The sequence below is a fragment of the Vidua macroura genome, chromosome 2 (genome assembly GCF_024509145.1).
Source record: "Vidua macroura isolate BioBank_ID:100142 chromosome 2, ASM2450914v1, whole genome shotgun sequence".
Classification (NCBI taxonomy): Eukaryota; Metazoa; Chordata; class Aves; order Passeriformes; family Viduidae; genus Vidua; species Vidua macroura.
Window position 1 is genome coordinate 76,781,242 of NC_071572.1, and position 23,588 is coordinate 76,804,829.

The window sequence follows — 23,588 nt, forward strand, 5'->3', positions numbered from 1 at the left end:
TTTTTGCTGTCCTATTTGCTCTATTGTCAGCGATTACTTTACATATTTCTGTATAAAAAACCTCGTTTTATTAAAAAACAAAATTAAAAATAAAAAGGAGGAGTCCTGTTCCTTGAAGCAGGATTTACTTAATGCTCTCTCTACAAGCGAAGTCTCTTGCTGCTGTTGGCCAGGGATGGGTGGCATTCATAGCCAACCAATCTGCAGAGGTATCTCACTGCTGGGTGGGTGGATAGAGAATCACAACTTTTCATGGGGTGTGTGGGAAACAGCAAAAGTGAAAGGGGCTGCTTTAACATATTTGTGCTGGTTTACAGCTGCCTGGCCAAGTACAGAACCAGGTCAGCACTGGTGGAACAGGGAAAAAGGTATCAGAGTTGTCCCATTTCCCTTCATCCATGCAGAAGTCCCTGCTGTGTGCCTTATCCATGCAATAAGGAACCATGTATTGTGCTATTTCCAAGGCGGGGTCAGGGAGGCAGCTGTGGAAGTGGCCTCATCGCGCTGGGTGCTGGCCAAACTCATGGCAACAGGCTGCCAGTCCCCAAGCACACTGTGGGAGGAAGAGGCACAACTCATAAAAAGTGGATCCGTGATGACAGCAGAAAGGATGACTCTTTTGCTTGTCCAGATCCTGTTGTCCTCACTTCAAAGGTTTCATGAAATGATGCTGGAGCCTCTTAGGGATGTTCTTTCCCCATGAAGGACTATGTCTTTGCTGTTGTCTCATGTCAGCAGTGGGGTGAGAGGAGAGGGAAAGTAGTAACTTACTCACATATGACGGGGCTCACCCCCAGATTGGGGTGACCCCGGGAGGTGGTAAAATCTCTCCTCCAACCTGGGCCTTCAAAGAAAGACTCAGTAGTCTTCAGTCGTCCGGTCTCAAGGTGGTTTATTGCATGTTATCTCAAAGCACACACACTCCCTGACACTCTCTTGGACTCTTTCTCACTCCATGTCTGACCCTCTCTCACTCACCCCAGGGGCTGGTGCCATCTTTTATATCACACATTATGTATTATATATTTATAGTTTTTCCCCAATGCCTATCACCTATATTGAACAGTGGCTTACTACTCTAAACCAATCTGTGAGTGCCAACATCACCAAGAACATGGAGGATAGGAAGGAGAAAGAAGGAGGACAGGGCACACCCAAATCCCTCCATCTTAGAACTTCTGAACCCCATGTACAAAACTCAGACCCCTCTGTACAAGGCCTAAAACCCCCCTGTACAGCACTCAAAAATCCTTCCTTTCACTTTGTGACTACTTCTATTATAATATCTAAACTTTTGTGATTTCTTGTTCTTCCTGCAAGGTTGGTAAATTGTTCTATGGATCAAATTCAAAACCACTGGGGTTTCTGGCTGCCTGCCAGGGTCTCAGATGCTTCTGACCTGGACCCAGAACATCCAAGAGTGTCTGAGGGACACCTTGGGTTCCGACACACATATAGCAGAAAATGGTAACATTTCCCAAAATGAACAAAAACATGTTGAATTTAACTTTCCTAAGTTTCTCTCCTGCTAGGGAAAGCAGCAATTATTGGTGTGAGGGAAGAGGGGAACATCACACAGAGAGTACGTTAAATGTTGTGCAATCCCCAGGGAGGCAATTAGCACCTTGCAGGTTTTTGTATAAGGGGTGCAGGTGCTGCCATGCATGCACAGACACAGAGCTTAAAACATCTAGTACACCCTCAACAACTTTGAACCCCTGAACACAGCCATAACTGAGTCCTTTGACCATGTAAGATGCACTCCTGATTCACTAGAAGGGTCTTGATATGCTCAAAATGTGAATAAATGCTGGCAGATTTATAGGGATACCAGCAACTAGCCTGAAAATTCATTTTGCAAGTGTTTTTACAACTGTAGTACAATATAAAACACAGACACATTCTGTGTTTGAATCTACTGCAAAAAATTTGGGAGATAAAAACTGGTATGGGCAGCTGAGCTGTGTCTAAATGAGTGGAAACTGTTTTGAACACCAAATAGCTGTGACCCAGCTGCAGATTTCAGAAGGCCCTCTCTTTTCAGAAAAAGACCTTTCTGAAAATTTAATCAGTTATTGAAATGAAATGAAATGAAATGAAATGAAATGAAATGAAATGAACCCCCCAAGACAAACCCAACAAAAAAGCGTGGTGACAACTGATCTGCAAATACACAGCAGTTCACACTGAAAGAGCAGCTTCAGCTTTCATTGCTGCTTGCATTTTTTCTTCTGCTAACAAAATATGAGGCTATCGACGCATGGGGAAAAGAACAGAGGCTGGGGTAGAGAGATTGAAGAGAAATACTTGACAAGTGTGAACGAGGAGAGACAGGAAATATCACACCGAAGTGGCAGGGGTCATGCAGCAGGGAACAGGGAGAGGTGAAGAGCAAGGACTGGGAAACACATATCCTGAAACCAGAGCATTGATATTTACTGCCAAGCTTAAGTGTGAATAAATAGCTGCAGTCCTTTGCTGTGGTGGCATTACACAGCACTAAGCATTTTTCTCAGAGGGTCTGAATTTGCCAGGTGCTGAGCAGCTTCCCAGGAACTGTTCATCAGCCTGTGACTCTGAGACTAGCAAGGTACAGGGTGAGTGCACAGGACTTGCTATTACAAGTTCCCAGCTTTGCCAGCAGTTAGCAGATGAATTACAGCTTATTGGGCAAGATCTTTAAACAGCCCTGACAAGTATGAGGTGCATTGTGCGGAACAATGTTTTCAAAACACATCAGTCTCAAGCACAGAAAGGTCTGGGCACTCCTGGAGGGAGAGTACTGTCAGGCTGGAGCTGCTTGTAACAATTCAGGGAACAATAGCAATTGTGGTGCAATGCTGTGTGAGCCCAGTTCTTCAACAGGTTCAAAGACTAGCAATTTCAGGAATCCAGACTTTTTTTCTGAGGTTTTCCAGTGAACAGTATTCCCAGAATCATTGAATGGCTTGGGTAGGAGGGGGCCTTAGAGATCTAATTCCAACCTCCCTGCCATGGGCATGGACACTTTCCATTAGACAAGGCTCCTCAGAGCCCCATCCAACCTGGCCTTGAACACTTCCAGGGCTGGAGCAGCCACATCATCCTTGGGTGGCCTGTGCCAGTGTCTCATCAGCCTCACAGTCAAGAATTTCTTCCTAATATCTAATCCAAACCATCTTTTTTCCAGTTTGAATTAATTCCCCCTTGCCCTGTAACTCTATGCCCTTGTCCTAAGCTCCTCTCCAGCTCTCTTGGAGCCCCTTTAGGTAATGGAAGGTGCTCTGAGGTCTCTCTGGAGCCTTCTTTTCTTCAGACTAAACAACCCCAGCTCTCTCAGCTCATCCTGACATGCTTAGAAGGCTTTCAGTGCTCTGCTCTATGACTGCCAGCAGCACAGGCAGAAAACACCTGCACTATCTGGTGTGGTATTTTATAGTTATGACTGTCCCTGGCTTGCTTAAACAGCCTGAGATGATGGTTAAACCTGTGGTGTCTGATGGGAGGTCACACATTCCCAGTGATGCAGAGGACTGGTAGGGAGATCAGCAGCACCACCTTTGAAGGCTAAGGGAACATCAGCACATAAGGAGACATGATATACTACAGTCATAAAGGTTATGTCACTGAGGGTGAACAGACAATTTTTTGTCCTGCAGCTCCATCCCTCTTGCAGACAATACAAATCATACCCATACCTTTCTGCCATGAGACTGGGGACAGATGAGATGGGAAGTGGAGGCTAAAAGTGCTTGTGGTTCTCACTTACCCTCAGCCGACGTCCAAAGACAGTGACCTGCCCTCTCGCTTGCTCCTTCCTCTGCCTCCACTCCACGAGGTTGAGGCCATTGTCGATGGGCAGGGTGACATTCCTCTTCCCCACCGTGGGGTTGACGGTGCCAGCCAGCAGATGCGGCTCGGTCTGCAGGGCCACCTCCATGCCATTGGCGAGCATCAGTCTGAGGGAGCCATCAGCACCGATGTAGTAGCTGTTTCGGACTTGGTCTGAAGACAGAAAAGAGTTCTTTGCTTATCTTTGATGATACAGCTCCAGCTCTTTGCTTGCTCCCTCATCTAGGCCACATGAGCATTTGAGATGGTTGTAACCAAATGCACTCTGTTACTCACCTGTCCCACTCAACGGAAGCAAAACATCAGTTTCATGAGGGAAAGTAAACATGGACAATTGCTTTTTCATTTGGATGAGATTTGGCCCCTCATATTCTTGCAGAAAGTCTTGTGCAGGTTAAAAAAGTGAAAAAACTGTGTAATCCTCACCAAAGGATGCAGGTTCAAACCTCTTCCTCTAGGCTAAAACACTGTGTGGTGAGATATTTGTTTTAAATCAGTCTGACTGCAAACTTTCCATGCTTTTACATCCTAAAGATCTTAATTTCACAACAGTATATGAGAAAGTGCGGCCACCTACTTTCCTCAGCTCATTCACTGTCTCACAAGTGACAGGAAATTGCACAGCAAGTTAATGCTAACCAGCTCCCCAAACAACAGCCAAATCCTTTCCCTTGAGAAAGCTTTCAGGAGGCAACTGAAGTCCTCATGTTTGGAGAGAAAGCAGAAGCATTAAGCTCCCACACATCTCTATACATCTGGCCTCCACTAGCTCATGAAAGATCAGATTTTGAGGCCAGTATTTGGGAATTCAGGATCCGAACAGAAGAGCAATCTCTCTTCTACATCCTTCAGGAATCAGGCAAGCTAAAAGCCCATCCTTTGAATCTCCAGCTGGCATTTATCTCCGCAGAGAGTAGCTCATGAAGGGTAAGAAAGCATGAGACTTACTCAGTGAAGAATGGCTTTAAAACATATTATACAAACACTGCCTTATCTGAAGCTCCTCAAAAGCTGGAAAATATTACCATTTCTGTCTCCCAGGCTGCCATAAACTCTTAATTGCGAATAAAAACACCCACTGAAAATTCCTATTAAGTGTTTTTCCTTTCTGAGGCAAGCTGGGTTTTGTTCACTAGTTGCCCTGCCATAGTCCAGCAGGAAACAAGATCACAGTGAAATTACCATTTCTTGTCCCCAAGAAATAGATCAGCGAAGAACACAGTTTGGTATAGTTAGGGAAGGAAATGTGACACCAACTGGTCCTTTTTTATGTGGGTCTCATCCTGCTCCTGTGGTAGCCAGCTGGAGATCTGCCACAGAGACCTCAGCAGAACCACCGCTCAACTTTACACAGCAGTGATAATGAAACTGCTGGGGCACAGGATTGATCCACAGCAGTGGATTCACAATGCAGATCTAAGTATTTTAGCTCTACCATTGAATATGTAAGTAGATGGTCTTTGACACAGACTCCAGCCAGATCAAATCCCCTCCATGCTTGAGTCTGCAAATGGAGAGAAGGGCCAGCCAATTGGCTGCCACACCTTTCTTAGATGTGTGGTTTGACACTAAAGTATTAGGAGATGTGCTTTAAATCAAAACAGTGAAATATCCCTGAACAGTGAATATATTCCTCCCTCTTTTTTCCTTCACCAGGAAGCAGAGGAAGGCTTGAAGGTTTACATGAAATTAATCAGACACATGATGTTCCCTTTGTGTTACATAAGCACCACAGAAGGGTTATTGTCACCAGTGCTGTGGTACAGTGTGGGTAATGTAAATCCTCTACTTTCAACATTTTCCCAAGAGTAGACTCTTCCCTGGCTCTGGAAGGTATTTCTCAAGGGCTACATGAAATTCATAGGCTGTTGAATGCTGTATTTTAGGCTGCTTTGGCTCTAGGGCATTACTGCCCTACTTTGGCATTGAACAAATGCTCACTTTGTCACTAGTCCAGAAGACAAAACCCCACTGGAGTGTTGATGTGCGTGTTGTAGAAGGTCCTAAATCCATCCTACAGGAATTTGCAATCTTCTGAATCTGCAATCTTCTCAGATCTCACCTGTTCACAGTGTGATCCGGCTTTCCTGAAAGGTTTACCAAGAATCTGGTTCACCAAGACACCTCTTCTGCAACATTATCCAGATCTTTGTTTTAAGTGAGTTTCTTCAGATGCAACCAGTTTCATAATTCTGTACTTCTGAAGATAGTTAAGCTGTTTGTAATTCTGCATGTCCTAATGGCCAGAATGTCCCTGTGCCGGAGGGCAGGACAATGACAGAATTGACTGTGGCATCATTATGTAACTGTGCCTTCAGTGCAGAGTGTATAAATCACACAGTCGATTTTGTCACTAAAGGGCCCCCAACAGTGGGCTCTATTGCTTAATTAGGCTCTTGAGGTAAAGCCAACCTCATGTCTGTGCTGTTGTCACACATCTTAATGTGAGTGAGTGAGATGGGGTCAGGTAGGTTGCATCTGTCTTACAGGCTCAAGTAAAGAATAAGAAAGTCATGGTGTGTTCCTATAGGACAGCTTGAGGGGCCTGGAACCCTCCTAGCTGCCCTCTCCAGAAGGGTAAAAGCAGTGTTTCAGGCATAGCAGGCACCTTCTTTTAGGAAAGGTTGATGTTGTTACATACAGGGAGGGGGAAGGAAATTGTATCCCAGAGATGTGGGAATAAATGTCATTCTGAAACATGCTTGCCCCACTTGGAGGAGTTTGATCCTCACAAGGAGAAAAAATATTTCACACCCCACTGTAATCAGTCACAAATAGAGTGAATGAGATCTGGGGAGTAAAGAAAGCAGAGTCTGAAAGTTCCTTCCCTTTCCCCAAGCCCCAGGGAACAGGTGTGATAACTCATCCTGATCCTAAAAAGGCTTCAGTTTTCAGAACCCGGAGATCCAGGCTGGCACTGTTCGTGTAGTATAGGTTCTGCCACTACCAGCATGCCAGCACAGCGTTCCCCTGCTATTTATTCCTCTTTTATTTCCCACTTTATTCCCTTTTTCTCTACCTAATCGGTCCTCTGCTTCCCACCTTCCTACCACAGGCACAACTGTGCTCATTTCCCACAGCCACAAACTGGTCCCACCAGTCCCTCCTGTCCATTTCTCCTTTGTGCCTCTCCACACGACCTCTTAGCTCACAGACCCAAAAGGTCTGGGCACAGGGATGGTCATTTTTCTGGATGCTTCCTTATGAATGCTTGAAACACCAGTTAACAAAGAATCAGATCTCCAGCAACCAGCTGGAAGCCTGTTCCAGAAGGAGAGGAACTGTTAAGTCAGAAGCCATTATGAGACTGAAGCAAAAAAGGGTTGGCTGGAAGTGTGGCTTGATTTATGCAACCCCTTTAGTTACAACAATAATGGTAATGATGATGGAGGACTGTGCTGCACGAGCCTGCACGGCAAGGGGACTGGCTGGGAACGGAGCAGAAAAACAGCTGCAGAGCATCCACTGTGCTAGGGAATGAGGCTAAGCAGGTGTGAGTATGTGTCTGTACCAGCATGTGGGGAGCTCTGGTGCACTGAGAATGCTAATTTTTGGTGCTGGGATTATCAAGACGATGCCTGTTTCCTGATCCATTGTGTGCAGTTTGGTCAGGAAAGGGATGCTGGCCCAACTCACCTTGGAGCAGGGTGTAGAAGGCCCCCGATGCTGACAAATTGGTTGTTATTGTAACATCATCCTTGCTGGAGGTTTCTACCTGGACATGCACAGAGCTGTCAGTATCGCTGCGGAAGCTGCTCACTTGGCCAGTAGGGAAGGTCACGTTGGTCAGGCGGCCAAAGCTGTCGTATCTGAAAATGAGAATGTAATGAAGTCAACAGCATCAACAGAGGATGAATTATTCTATAAAGCAGAGACCAATTCTTCAAGTCATCATCCAGATTTTTCAGAGAGAAAAATGCAGTGTCACTCTTTCAGACAGTCTTGATTTTTTTTGTCCTCATGAGAAGAAAATCACAGATTTTAGCCGAAGAAATTGAAGCAAACATTAGAAAATTACTGAATACATATTAGCTTGTATTTTAACAATATTTTTCCAACACTCCTCACCTGCACTACGCTTCTTGTTTACAAGAGTAACTTCATTTCCCATCTACTATGCTGTGACTTACAGAAAAGCACTGGTCTGTGCATCCTGTCTAGCAGAACTAGGAATTTCTGAAGACCACCAACTGATTTGTCTGGTTGTGTCCTGAGCTCAGCAATTTATTTTTTTTTTTCTCTATCTAATTTTAAAAAGCTAAATATTAATGTAGCGGCAAGGACCATACTGGCCACATCAGGTAGAGAACTGTCCTTTGTGAACATGGTGTAGAGTCCTGAGTACAGCTGAACCCCCGTGTCTACCTTTTACTGTTCCTAGGACCATATGGAAGGACTGATTTAAAAGTGTAAAAAAGCAGACCAGTTTTCACCCCTACTGTGTCCTTGGCCTTTCTAATGAGGAATCAACATAAGCACCATCTGGGAAGGTTTCTGTGATGTGGACACCTATGTACCAGGGCCCAGGTAAAATAAGCTTTATCCACACAGGCCCCACAGCAGTTAACAAGCTGGGGGAGTTATTTTTTGGTAAAAAGAGAAACAGACATAGACAGTCTAGAGCCCTCCTGAGTTAAGAGAGCAAACACATCATTATGCCTCCCATCTGTGGCATTAGAAAAAGGTTCACAGACTCAAAAGGCTGGCAAAGGACCTTTGCAGTGAGGTTATTGTAGTTGAAATGGAGAACAATAGGGAGCTCTACTGGCTAATCTCCGGCGTGCTGTTGGACCTTCTGATGAGAGGGACCTTAATGGAAGGGGTATTTAAATACTTAGGGAGAAACAGAAAAATTTCAGCAAATCAATCAGGGATAAATATTTGACTTTTTTCAAGTCCTGCCCACAACTCTTTTAATAATGATTTATATGAAACTAAGTACATTATGAAAATGTATCACTTGGGGATGCAAAGTAAATGGTGGGCAAGCAGAGAGGTCTTGTTCTCCTGTGCTACCCATTGGTGAGCCTTTGATGGAATGCAGTGTCCAGTGAAGGGCACCATTCCTCAGAATGACAAAGTAATGTAAATTATATATTAAGGATAACAAGCTTAGGAAACCTGATGTAAGAGGCAAAGCCAAAATAAAAAAGTTTGTTCAGAAAAGGGGAAACAAGAAAGTGGGAAAATGCCACCCTAACAACGGGTATTCTGAAGAGGATAATAATGAATTGCTTATCATGTCTACTGAGGATGTGACAAAAAGTAAATGGAAACAATGACAATTCAGATTAGAAGCTGTAGAATATTTTCGAGACCCATGGTTGCTCCAAGCAGAGGAGCAGATGGAGCACTGGAAACCCCACTGTCCAACTCTTTTAAGGATAAGTTAGAATAATGTCTTAGAGGGGATCTGGAAACAGATGATCAGACCTTGGAGGGAGCAGATGGTTGAGGAGCTCTTGATGCTTTTTTTTGGGACTACTCTGAGCTGGGGAATAAGAAAATACACTCCATCTAATAACAAAACCCAGAAACCAAGCAAAAACCCAAGGAGAAGAGGGGAGTGGAGGGGAAGGGGTGGTGTGGGGGGAGGGCAGGGCAGGGCAAGGCAAGGCAAGTCAAGGCAAACACGAAGTACTCTTGAACTGCATCTAATGAGAGACCCATGAGCAGTCACTGGACTGGCTCTGCACTACACAGAGAAAAATTTGCTTCCTCTTCCACTCTCATTTTTCCAGATTCTAACACAGTGCTGGTACTTCACTTTTGAAATATGGTGGCAGTGATTTATTGTGAGCAAGTGCTTGTTGAAAAGATGTTTTTTGCCCAAGTTTAATATTTGGGTTATAGTGACTAAGTGGATGACCTCATTGCAAATCTCTGCATCCCTCAGGTTTGGAGACATCATCACTTGAGGCTTTTCTTGCCCACTGAGCAGAAGGGGAGGTAGTAAGATAGAAGAAAGCAATTGCCCTCCAGAGTCATCCTCTCACTCATGGATTATCCAAGCCTTGCCCTTTCCCTCAGATATCCTGGCAATCAATCAGCCACTTGTAAAATGGAAAAGAAAGGGAAAAAACAAACAAACAAACAAACAAACCAAGAAAAACTTAAAAACAGGACTGCATTGCAGGAGTTTGGCAGAGATCAGTTAAAGCTTTTCCAAGCAGCTAGCAGCACACAGCCTGGATCTGAGCTGCATCCATGCAAGACCCAGAACTAAAGTGCTCCCAGTACCAAACAATTTACTTCAGATTTGTGGCTGCCCTGTTTGCACTGAAACAAATGTGTTTTGCTTGTACTGTCTCCAGTCACCTGCACATCTCCTCCTAAACCAGCATGTGAATCTTAAACAGGAAACATCACAGGCAGTCTCTTTACCCCATCTACTGAGACAAGACACAAGGGATATGATTTAGTCTCTTCTCTGAGCAGAAAAAACATTGTTATCACTGAAGGTGTGTTGTGTAACACCTCAAATTCGTCCTACCACAACATCAATAGTCCTATATATATAAATCAGTCTGAACTGTAAGGGTAGAATTAAGTTTGGAAACGTTCTGAAATTTCAGTAAGATGAATCTGAATTTGGCATCTCTGACTTGGTGGATTAGTAGATGTGAGTGATTTATTTCTACTGCTTAATTTAGATTTTAAAAATGAGCTTCTCCTAAAAGTAAGCCTGATTCACCTCCTAAAAGTAATGTCACAAATCTAGATGTGTTGCACTGAAGTCCAGTGGATGAGTTTGGTGTAACAGGAGTATAAAAGGAAGCAGGTCTGCAGGTCAGGGAAATAAGGAGTGCAAAAGCCAGGAGCAGGCAGAGAGCTTGCTCATGGGATAAATGCTGAGTCAGTGTCCTGTGAGTCACAGCTTTTTATCGTAATTGAATGGCGCTCAGAAAAATCCTGAGAGTGAGCACAAAACCTTTGCTCCATGCAAGTCCTACTTACATGCTCTAAAGAAAGCCTCAAAATGCTGCGGATACTCAGTTTAACAGCCCCCAGCAGCAGCAGCCAACTCCTTATATTCATCAAATCACAGAGAAAGAAATTGGTTTGGGGTGAAGGGGACCTTACAGATCATCTTGTTTCACCCACTTCACCTTGGGCCAGGACACCTTCCACAAGTTCACAAGATTGCTCTGAGACCCATCCAACCTGGCCTTGTGTTGTATTGTGTTTTTATATTTCTGTAGCAGTTCTGTAATGGTTTGCCCCTTCACCCCCCATTTTCTCCCAATGGTTCCACCCTGAGCTTTCCTGCCTTTTCCTCAATGCCAATCTCCCTGAAAATGCTCTGTCACTCCCCTGTCCCCTCCCTGGTACCCTGTCCATCACTCGGCTCCCCATCCTGCTCTCCCAGAATCTTCCACCTTGGGCGTCAAGTGAGTGGACAAGGGCCAGGGCTCTCTCCTTTAAACTTCCCCCATTCGTTTATGTATCTGTCTATCCTTCTGCCTTCCACTCCCCCAAATCCTCCCATTGGTGAAGGGGCGTCCCTTCCCTCTGGTTACTGCCCTGGTACTTAAGATGTTGTGAAAGCCTCGAAGGCGCTTTCGGCTGTCAGATGCTCTGGCCTTCGGAGCTCAGATTAAAACTGAGACTGATTCCCCAGCCTTGAGTTGGCTCCCTTATTGTCTCAGATGTCACCTCTTCTCCATACAAGGCAGACAGCGTAGCGCTCTGTCTTAGCCGCTCCCTGAATCCCCTCGAGACACAGGGGAGTGTCCCCTGCAGCTGACCGTGCCTCTGCCGGGCAGGCGAAGCCATGGAGCTTCAGGGTGGGCATGGCGGCAGCCTTGAACACAACCAGAGATGGGGCAGCCAGATCTCTTGGCAACCTGTGCCAGTGCCTCACTACACATAGTGAAGAATTTCTTCCTATCATCTACTCTAAAACCTACCCTCATTCAGTTTAAAGCCATTCCCCCTTGTCTTAATGAAGGATGCTCTGACTAAAAGGCAAGTAGCGCCTTTTTATATAATATTATGTAGTGTAAAATAAATATTATTTTATATAGTATTTCTGTAGAGCCTTTTTAGTAATATTTTTATAATATTCCTGGACCTCAAGCTTCTAGTACCCTCACAAATGGTTCTCTGCCTTTGCTGGGCAAATAAATAATATTTGCAAATAGGCAACTGGAGAAATCTGCCAGTAACATTTCCTTGTGCAAATTAGGTTAAAATGGCAAGAAAAAAAAGAATGAAAGAGCGTGATGGCACTTAGACCTCTGTGCACACATTTCTCTTGTAAAGTCAAAATTACTAAGTATAATACACTTAATTTACATGGTTACATTTTTACAGGTGTACAAAACTCACAGTACTTCATCAAGAGCAAGGACTTCCATTTGGGACTTTGGATCCTGAAAAACAAGGCTCCTTTTGGGCCAGAACAGTCTGGAATGATCTGCTGGAACTGGTTTAAGATGTCTGCAGAAGTACATTAGACTTTTGGCACATCCTTAGTCACCCCATTAACCTCCTTCAGAAGGAACTAGGACCATCTGTGTTTTCTGCATGTGCAGGAGCTGTTGCACCTCTCTGCCCAGCAGCCAGACAGAGACCTGCCAAGGACTGGCTTTGGGGGGGACAGCTTACTGATCTGCAGCTGCAAGGAGGTTCTGCCTTACAAAGGAAGAAAAATGAGAAGGTGGAACAATTAGACCGTTCCATTTTTATTATTATTTTTAACTGGTGACAGATGAAGTGCAAAATGCTCACGTCCAGACTAAAGCTCCTTTTAGCACTGTGGTGGCAATGCAAATGGAGGTGTGGGAAGCCCATTAGCATGAACACACACAGTGTTTTCTTCTTGGCAAGCACTTCTTTTTCTATTTTCTGTTTTTACTCAGAACTACAGCATTGCCCCCCCTTTTCCCTGATTTAGCTCACACAACACATACCTGTCACATACCCACAGTCTCCCAGGAATGTGAAGACTTGCACATCCCAGAGATAATATGCTTAAGAAGTCAAATGTGCCGGTTCCTTCCACCTCTGCTTTCAGCCCTATAAAGACCCTTACAGGGCACACCTCAGCTTGGAGAGGAAGGCCAAGCAACTGGCTCTTATGTAGCTGCAGGTGTGCCCTGGTATTTGCAGTAATATAAATCTCTTCTAGTCACCTCATTTTGCAGCTAAGCTGCCTAGCCTGTTTCCACAGCATTGGGATTTAGGGCTGGGCCAGTTTTCATCACAGCCTAAGACTTCTGTGTTCTCCAAATGCTCTGAAAGCCCCAGAATTAAGGAAATACTGAAGCATGGGAGTGCACACAGCAGCCACTTGGAGCAATGAATCCATCACCTGCTAACACAGCTGCTGCCTCCCATTCAAACCTGCTGCAAAGCCTCAGCACTTACAATTACACTGGCAATTATTAGGCCAGGAAAGGAAACCATTGCCATCCATTCCCAATTGGAAACGTACTTAGCTAAGGTTCAATGCACAGAATTAAAATGGTATTTGGTGCTTATGAGGTCTAATTGTTGGCTTGTAAACATTCAGAGCTTTCATTTATCACATTGCCATTGTGTACAGACCTGGACCTTGGGAATTAAAGAGCATCCTAAGTACCATCTATTCAGAAATCAATTTATTGCCTGAGTTTCTGCGTTTCCTCATTTTAGCTTCTTCACATTTTATCAGCCTTTTAAAACACAAGTCAAATCAGAAAAAACTCACTATAATAATATTGCATTTAGTGCCAAAGTGTCTAAATGGACCTTGCAAACTATATTTTGCATGCGATTATACCAATGTGCACCCAGTGCCTCTTAACAAGCTCGCCTCATCCCAATTTTTCAAACAACATTAAACACAACATTAAAAATAAATCTATAATAGACAAACTGATAATGCTCAAAAATGTATGAAGGCAAGTCCTCTCCCTAATGACCAAAGGCCAGGTTGTGGTCATAGTCTGCTGAATTTTCCGACTGCCCAAAAAAGAAGACGAAGATCTCTTTCTAGTTTTTATGATACTCATAATTCCCTTGGTTCTCAACTAAACTTTGCTATCAGGCATTCATTTCAGGGCAGGGCAGTGGCTCAAAATGTGACCTCCCAACTTAGTGAGGGTACTGGAGAACTGCTATTTTATCATGGCACTTACTGGTGTTTCAATGCAACTTTGTCAGAGGAACAATAATGAGAATCGCATCATTTTATAATGTAGAATTTGTGGAACAAATGAAACCAAGAAATCTTGCTAAGAGGAGGGAAGACAAAAGCCAAAGGTGTTTCTCATACTCCAGTCTGCTGCAAGAGTAGAATAAGACCCTCACTTGAACTACACTAAATCAAATCCTGTAAAACTCTGTGTATGACCTGATAAATCACAGGCACACAGACCAGGGCACTGCCTTTGGCAGTAAAAGCTGCTGGTGCTGGGGTGGGACCTCTGCTGAGCCTTGGGGGTCACTGGGAAGCTATTCAAGGCCCTCCTGCATGCTCAGTCCAGCTGGTTCCTATGTTCCATCCCTTACAGTGTGTGAGGTTTGGCAGAATTTGGTTCTCTGTAAAACAGCCTCCAGTGTTAAGGGATCGAAGCTCCCCTTACCACTCATCTGAAGATCTGGCTCCATGAGACCTCCAGACAGCTGTGAGCCACTTCTTGGGGAGTCCGTGAAAAGGTTTTGAATTTTTGGGCTTGGCTGGAGCAATGTGTAAGTGTTTGAGTCAGTATGGGAGGAGGCGACCTTCAAAACTAATTGGGCACACAAAGGACCTAAGTAAAAGAGCCTCATCTGGGCTAAATAATGCATAGAAGGTTTGACTTTGGCTCAGAGGGAAATTGAATTAATGTACGGTGATAACATCTCAGTGAACTAATCAAGATAATTGCCGTATTCTTGATTTAAACAAATCCATTAATAAAAATTTCCGGATTCTGAAGCAGACAAACAGAAACTGCTAAGAAACTTTGTAAAGGCTGGTAGCAATTTTTTCAGGTCAAGTTGAAAAGCAGCAACAACAAAGCAGCAAGTAGTCACACAGCATCTTTTGTCTTTTACTGGAGGAGCTGAACAAGAAGTCATTTCCCTGGCTGAGTTTCCAGATCAACTTCCTTTGCTGCTGATTATCTCTGTTACTGTCACCAGTTCAATGGGAAGAAAAGTCTTTAATCCAGTTACTGGACAAGCTGAGCTGCATTGCATTAACTGACAGCTAATGTCAAGCCCATGGCAGGGGCAGGAAAGGTCTATACAATGCTAAAACCCTCAAAGTAGTCATAGACAGGTCTTTGGAGACAGGCTAATTACTGTGGGGAGCTAAGTTTCACTCTCAAAAAGGGAAACTGCAGACCATTATACACTGAGTCTTACTCAAGAGCTAAACCTGATAAAACAGGATTGTTAGAGCAGGCTTGGGTGTAGGACGTGTGCAAGGAAGAGCTGTAAGTGCTGTGAGTGAGCCTGCCACTGCCTGAAGCCAGCACTGGTCTCTTTTCCCACAGAAATGAATGGACAATATGCCAGTCCAGCATGAAGCCTTGGAGGACCTGGATTCCCTGGTGTGCCCTGGAAACAGACCTCCAGTACTGCATCAGTACATCCTGCCTCCTTCCCTCCTTTCCAGAGTCACACCAATGTGCTCACATGTCAGAGCTCTTTGCAGCCTTATGGTAAAGGCTAAGAAATGCCCTGGTAAGAACAGCACCTGCAGAAGAACCAGAGATGCTGGCTGTGTTGGCTGGAACTAGATGTTCTTTAAGGTCCCTTCCAAACCAAGCCATACTATGATACTGTGATTCCATGATGAACACGTAGTGATGCCACTATCACAATACCACTGCTCTATCATGTTGGGTTTGTGATTTATGCTCCTTTGTAGACAGTCAGGTGAAATGTAAATCTTTTGAGGATGTTCATAATAGGGCAACTGGTTCAGTGTAAACTTGCCAGCTGGATTTACTTTACTCTTAACTTTTTAGGCAGCAGTGTCCGGTTTGCCCTGGCCCAAAAACAGCTATTGTGTGCTGTGAGAAACATGAAACTTTTCCTCAGAGTCAGATTTTATGCCTTTATCTCTTTGGCCATGAGCAAAACAGAAACATGAACTTCACTGTTCCCCTCAGTCAGGACTGAAAACTCCTTTAGAGCACCTTCTAGCCACTCATGTTCACAGGAATCCTCTAAACCACTTAAGCCTTCCCAATGTACATTTACAGATGTTCTGCTAGAGAAACCAATAACATGAAGGTAGTGGATGTTGATTTTATTTGGTTTACACCATCTTCTTCAGCTTCTTTGTTAACAAGGAATTTAGACTTCATCCTGCCATGCCTGCACTCATCTCTGCAGCTTGTGTTTCAGTCATGCAAATCCTCTCTCTGGTGAGATTATAAGAAAGGCATCAGAGTCCTGAACTAAGATACCAAAAAATAGAGAATATACTGCTTTCATGGTTGGTTACTCTACCAGTTAAATCATCAGCCTTACAAAATCACACCTTCTTGTCAACTTGAATTTCTCTAGCTTTGTTTTCCAGCCCCATATCCTTCTCAAGTCCCTCTCTAGGTGAGAACTTTGGCTGACATGTTGTGATCTGGATACTTCCCAGTCTCTTTCATACTGAGATAAATAGATCAAGTCTTGTTCTCCCCATGAATTAATTTTTGAAGAGTTTTTCTGCCCAGCCTTCAATTTCCACTGTTCTTCATAAACTGTGTTTTTATGAGCTGACAATATTAGTCACATCAACAATGCACAGGGAAAAAATCAGCTTCCTACTAGCCACTACAAATAGAGTGTGATGAGTAAATGTATTCATTTAGTTTGTCTATCCAAGCAACAAGTTAGACAGATTTGCCATGGAATCATGTGCGAATCACACTGAAGACTTGATGTCTTGCTACAACTTTGAGAGCCAAGGCTCAGCCCACTTACATGTGTACCCGGGCATCAGACTTTACAAGAATATATTTTGTTTAAATGAAACTTAATTTACCAAGCAATTGAAGTATTTGACTCTTATTTCATATTCTAATTTTATCAGTCTGATTTTATATTCTTTCCCTGGTTACACATGCAAAACCTGGACAGAATCAATCCCTCTAATTCACTGATCTGCCTTCCAAGTCCCTAGTAGATAGGACAGGACAGGACAGGACAGGACAGGATTAGGACAGGATTAGGACAGGATTAGGACAGGACAGGACAGGACAGGACAGGACAGGATAGGATAGGATAGGATAGGATAGGATAGGATAGGATAGGATAGGATAGGATAGGATAGGATAGGATAGGATAGGATAGGATAGGATAGGAAAGGAAAGGAAAGGGTAGGATGGCATGAAAAAGAATAGTCTTCAATTCAAGCATGGAAGATTTAGGCTGAGCATATAAAAAAAGCTTTCTAACAGTAACAATAATATACCTAAATACATTGTTATCACTAACAATATTTATAAATAACTCAGATGACTGATAGGATCCATTTTACCAAACTGTAGACATCTGCAACGTAAACATTTGTATATGAACTCATCATTCTCTACGACCTTTGCAAAGATAAACTTTCAGAATACAACTCTTCTCATCTTAAAGGAAGTACCTGACATAACTCATAAGAAACTCACCTGGAATGGGCCTGTTTCTCTCCACCTGCCTATAAAGGGAGGCTGAAATAACTAATTCAGATATAGACTTTTACCCTGTAGTTTTATATAGTTGCATCAGAAACTGTCAGGAACAGTTAAACAGAGGTAAGTGATCACAGGTTTGGATGAGGTATTTCTGAAGGCACAGTCACAATTCTATATTCAGTGATGCTGTGCTATCACACAGTGTTGACTTGCTCTAATCAAGGTTTTCATAGTCCAGTCACTAGAGAATACTGTCTTCCATTTAGCTCTAAAAAGCTTTCTTAGGAGTCTTCTGAAGTGCATAAAAGGACCAGAATGATGACTTTCACAAATGCTCTATTTTGTTGGACAGCAAGAAATAATGGATCACTGTTATAAATATATCCATAGAACAAGTTGGTTTTGAGATTTTGTCTTGTTTTATCTCCTTTATATTTTCAGTTGCACTTTAAAATAAAAGATTATGTTTGAGAGATAAATCTGACCATTATTAGCTGTAATGCTTAGTTTGCTTCACTGTCTCTGGCTGCATCTGTTTTCAAGCACTGGAACTACTGGGTTCTTTGCAAAAAGAAAATACGTCCTTCATTTAGCACAATGGTCCTGACAATATAGCTGGTTTTCACTCCAGTGGAGAAAAACACCTTCTTTTTCCTCCCTAAGGCCTTCCTCAAGCAAATTCAATATAAGAGATGGAGAATATAAACTTGGATTCACTGAGGAATATTGCTACAGTAATTGCAAGCAGAACATTGATGAAATGCTAATAACATTTCAAAAGATTCATCCCAGAGTTTCCATCAGTTCTTTTCAAGGCAAGAGCAGGAGCAGTGAGTATTAAGCAAAGAAATTTGAAACTGGGCCTGGAACATTTTAAGGAGAAAACCAAAGCAACCACATGTCAACACACAGATAAGTGGGTTTAGCCACCTTTCCTTTCCTGAACCCCTTTTTTTCTCAACAATTTCTTTGTTTGTCATCTTGGGAACTGTCTATTCTATCCAAATTGGATTCTTACAATGGGTCTATTATTATGGCATCTGAACACTTCCATGTAACCATTCAAACCAAGTGGGAAATGATGCACTTAAAGGAGCATTTCAAACAGGTTACACTTGCAAATAAAAATTAAACTAAGGAAGAGGGAGGGGAAAGAGCTCTCAACAGCAGGATGACTCCTTCTAGGTGCTCTTCACCTAGTTATCTATCTTTGTCGTTTTTTATATCAGAAATGTGATGTTCGCTTCATGATATTTCTAAGCAGGGAATTGCTAACGGCAGTACAGAGAGGAAGTACAAATACTTAAGATACTGCCATCTCTGGGCTTTTCAATGCATCCTATCTTATCTGTGCTTAAAAACTCTGTGGAGATAGAGTGAACAGTTCTTGAACAGTTCCGAGACTACTTTTAAAGCTTAGTGAGGCAAATTGAAACAGTAGGAATTAAGCAGTCCATTAATTACAGAATTGTTTCCAGAGCAAGCTCTCATTAGTCATTGCTAATTGTCGTTCTACATCAGACATTTCAAACAGGCTCAAAAAAGACACTGCAGCAGGAGGCAGGTGAAAAGCTGTGAAAAAAGGCTCTGATGGAACTTTCATACTTCCAAGGCTTTCAAAGCCAAAAAAAATTCTCTGACATGCAATCTAAATCTCCAGTCCTGACTACAGTTAAGGAGAACCAGGTGTCCAAATTACTTAGAAAAACTCAGCAGAAATTCTGTCTGACTCTTGACTTGGTAGAGGGAGCTTATTCAAACTCTAATTCACCTACTGCCAGTATCTAATGTTTGCATGAAATGCAATACTCTCTGTTCAGGCCATTTTATTTGGACAATAATTCTGATCAGGGAATTAAATTCTGCCAACTTGCATAGTTCAGAGAACACAGAATGAAGTCAGCAGTCCCAATATTCATAAAATACTTACTCATAAAATGTTGTCCAACCATTTTCATTGCTTTTAGTGGCAAGGAGACCAGAGTTGCCGTGGTAAGTCATCATGGCTACTTCATGCCCCTGTGTTGTAACACTCTTGAGTGCACTGTTGGTACCAATTGTCACCCAGTAGACTTGGCCATCAGGCACCACCAGCCAGAGGGGCATCCCTGTGGAATCTCTTCGGATATTGACCAAGTTGCCATTATTGTCAGTGATCAGGGTTATATCTCCATCTCCAGAATAAGTAAAATTGTAAAGATAATCTCCAGTGGTAAGGCTCTGAGTATAAAGGTGCTTCCCACTGGTGTCAAACAAGTAGAGTTCCTGGTCTATGGGTGAGGATAACTCATACAGGTTTTGTGTGTTGAGGAACGGTTTGTTTTTCCGAATGAAGCGGATTCGGATGTTCCCCAGATCGGCGACATACAGCTCCCCATCTGCACACACGGCGAGGGAGGATGGTGCGTTGAGCTTGGCGTCCTTGGCGTAGCCGTCGTCCCCCGAGAAGCAGTCGCAGTTGGCATCGTTCTTGCAGTCGCAGCTGCTCGGGGCGCCGGCGACCAGGGAGATCTCCCCGTTGGTGGTGACCTGCCTGATGCGGTTGATCTTCTTCTCGTCGGTCTCAGCGATGTACAGGACCCCGTTATGGGACACGGCCAGGGCGGTGGCAGACTCCAGCGTGGCGTGGATTGCCACCTTGCTGAGGAGAAAGTGATCCATGCCTGGCACCTGGCAGTGCATGGGCCTCCCTGCCACGATGCGCACTTGGTGGTTCTCAGAGATCTGCAGCACAACGTTGTTGTCGAGGACGTAGAGCGAATTATCCATGGGATTCACTGCCAGATCTGTGGGCCATTCAAGACGAACCTTCATGGTAAAAAAACACAAGGGAATTTTTATAGCAAGACATTTATCTACTGCATGATTGCTATAAATCAATCACAATGAGGATGGAATCTACATGGATTAAAGGGGGAATGGGTGAAAAACCCCACTAATTATTACTTAAGAGGTGGCCATAGAGGATATACCCTGCTGTGAGTGAGGGGGCTTAGCTCCTGGTCACATAAAGCAGTCACAGGGGGACACCCACACTCTGCACTGGAACACTGGTGGGAATAGGATGATGGACACAGGCAAATCATTCTACGATTTTCCCTCTCCTGTACTTTTTGAAATGATGGAAGTTGGACCTCATAGCAGAGACCTGGGACTAAATTTTGCTGTGTGAAGTGCTATGAAATCAGACACACAGAACAGTGATTCTTTTACTAAAGGATTTTTCACACAAGTGGCTGAACTCCTCTTGGTAAATGACAAAGAGGGATAGACACAAAACTGGCAGCTTTGCCAGCATGTGTGAATATCTGTTATAACCCATGGTTTTCTGCTTTATGCTGCAAAAACGCAGAATAGCAATTCACAGGAAACTCAGGCAATTTCAGTTCATGGAGTAGAATACTTGTGCCTTCACGGTGATTTTCACATTTTGTTTTAGCATAATGGAAAAATGGGTTCAGGAGTGACATATCCCACTTCTACACTGACAATCCACTAAAACAGTGACTGGCAACACCACAAGTGAGTAAGCACTAGAATGACTTCATTTCTAGCTCTGCTTCTGCAATACATTCTTTTCAAGTGAGTCTTCTCTTTCAGTTGCCAAACTTAAAAAACTTTTAGCAACAGAATTCAGAACTTTTTTTTTGGTAAAAACTCCAAGTTGTGCATTTTTTTATTATTATTTTGATTTCAGGTTTATATAGAAAAAAAAAATCCAGTCTTGTGCTGATGGGAACCTATCAGTTCCAGTATAGTTTCTTTGTTTTGAATCTTCTTTTCCCACCATCCATCTCAGTTGCTGCTTCTTCTCATTTGTCTGATGTGACTAAGTTTAGAGGAGTATTTTGTAACCTTATTGGAAGGAGGAGTGGATGCCAGCAGACTCAGGTCCATGAAAGCATCTTTCACTGTGATTTTATTTAAAACTGAGTAAGGAGAGACCAGGTAAGATACAGGAACACAGGAAATTCCTATTTTTAAGGCCTGTAGTTCAACATCTCTGCTACAGCCATGCTTTATTTTGATGCTTCTATATGCCTTTTCAGTATTTATTTTAAAGGATCAGATGTAAGGTATTTGGTTCATTGTGTCTTCTAATGCTTGAGTGCGTGAGGCTTATTTTCATTGCTAAGCAGTTTGCTGAGCTCTGTCTACTCTGGTTCTCTGCTTGCAAAATCTCCTTCCTTTTCTCAGCTCCTGGCCTATTTTAACCCTTCTTGTAGTAAAACATTATAGCCTGTGGTTATCTCTTCAATAATTCATGCCTCCATCCCTTCCAGTGGTCTTTAAGCTCTGCAGTCTTCAGTTAGCATCAAGAGCTGAGTTTATTCTGAACTGACAAGGGAATTTTCAATTTCTTAAAAACCATTCCTTGTCAACAGTGGCAGCTAAATATTTCATGTCCTCATGTCCCAGGGAGCCTCAGGGACCTGGTAGAAAAGACCCTTCTATCTGCTGTAAATGATGAAAAGCTGCTTCCCAAGCTGGATTTTATTTTTTAATTAAGCTTGTATTCAGTATGTTTCTCTAGAACAGGAGTGGTTAATCTGCCAATCCCAGTACAGGTTAATCTAAAAATGGTTCCTGTTATTTTATGAAAGGAAAAAAAGGAGTTTTCATCTCATACATGTTCATCTCAGAAGTGTTTGAACATGACATTGGTTTACATAGGAGCTACATAACCTGGAAGTAAATAATTTTTAAAGCCTGATTATATGACCATCTTGTGCTAACTGACCCTGAAATTCACATGAAGAAGAAATTATGTCTGTAAGATGAGAAACATACTACAAGGTGGCCTTTAACCATCAAAATTTCACCTCTATAGAAGGCAGAAAAACTTTTAAAGTCATAATTTTAGCTTGTTCATAAATTACAGACAGTGGGAGCCAGTTGCAAGGAAGCAAGAATAATCTTTTCAAATTAGAGGGAAAAAACAAAAACAGATTCCATATGGGAGCATGGAAATTATCGAGGTAGTTACAAAAAGGAAACCCCATTGACATCTATTGTGGCTGAATAACAGTACTTAGCCCTCCAGCTATGATCTATATTTTCATAGGAGAGGACAACATTTCTGCAGTCAGGCAAACAACAAGTGACACAAAGGTTTCAAAGGACACTGTCCTAAACTGGCACAATTTGACAAGTTGGCCAGTGCCACACAAAACTGAGTGCTGGGCTGTAACAGATTTCTCTTCTGCACCATCCAGCAGCAAAGCAATCAAAATCAAAATGAGATTTTTCTTTCTTCTTTTTTTCTCTCCACCTTGAAGCAGCAGGACTCAAACGCCCAGCATGATGGTAGCTGCAACCAATTTGCAATCTGATGCAATTCAAGATTCTCGCTTTCCTGCTGTTGCTAATTTTGGCACCACATCCTCCAATCAGTATATCCTATGTTAATTTGATTCAGGTCTAAAATTGTGCTGGACCAAATTAGGATGAGGCGAAGAAAAGAAAAAAACCTGTGATTAGCTAAGATGTTATAATGGAGCATGGCATATAGTCCATGGCATATAGTGAGACATGATCATAACAACCTGCCTTCCTAGGAATCTCTGCTTTCCCACTGACTGGAAACTCTGAAAGAAGTCAGTTCTGTGGCTGGGACATCTTTAAAAATCTCACCCTCAGAAATCTATGAGATAGAGCAGTCAAGTGTTTCCTTCTGTCTTTCAAGGGTAATTCTTTTATGATCCAGTCAATTTTATATCATAAACTATGTAAAAATGCACCTTTTCTTGAGCCCTTACCTCTTTGTCAGACCTGCTGGGGAAACACACAGACATGCAGATAAGGGTGAAGGTGTAGGCTTGCATTCTGTAAAAACAAAACCAAACTACTGTCTTACCTGAGAAATGTCCATAACCGAGTCACAGCTGAGAGGCCGAGCAGATGTCAAGTCATTGGAACCCAACACGGTTGAGATGATCCCATTCTGATCAATCCGTCTGATCATGGTGCCATCCACAAAGTAAATCAGCCCAAACTTGTCCACGGTGATGCCTGGAAAGGAACAAAGAAAGACAGTCTTGTGAGGCAGCCTGACACGAGAAGCAATGTATTTTATAGCATTCCAAATGGATGAGAGGAGAGTTGGGCATGTGGGAGTCCTGGTTATCAAGAGCTTTGAACTGGCACCATTCCATGGAA

General features: G+C 43.0%; 1 protein-coding gene across 1 annotated transcript in view; it reads right to left on the reverse strand.

The window, feature by feature from the left end:
* Positions 1-23,588, reverse strand: part of TENM4 (teneurin transmembrane protein 4) — a 342,135-nt gene that overhangs the window by 20,256 nt on the left and 298,291 nt on the right. Inside the window, exons 20-23 of the mRNA XM_053969741.1 lie at positions 23,287-23,441; positions 19,360-20,237; positions 7,468-7,640; positions 3,749-3,984 (exon numbers count right to left, since the gene is read on the reverse strand). Of these exons, the coding sequence (XP_053825716.1) occupies positions 3,749-3,984; positions 7,468-7,640; positions 19,360-20,237; positions 23,287-23,441 (1,442 nt within the window). The remainder of the gene's footprint in view (positions 1-3,748; positions 3,985-7,467; positions 7,641-19,359; positions 20,238-23,286; positions 23,442-23,588) is intronic.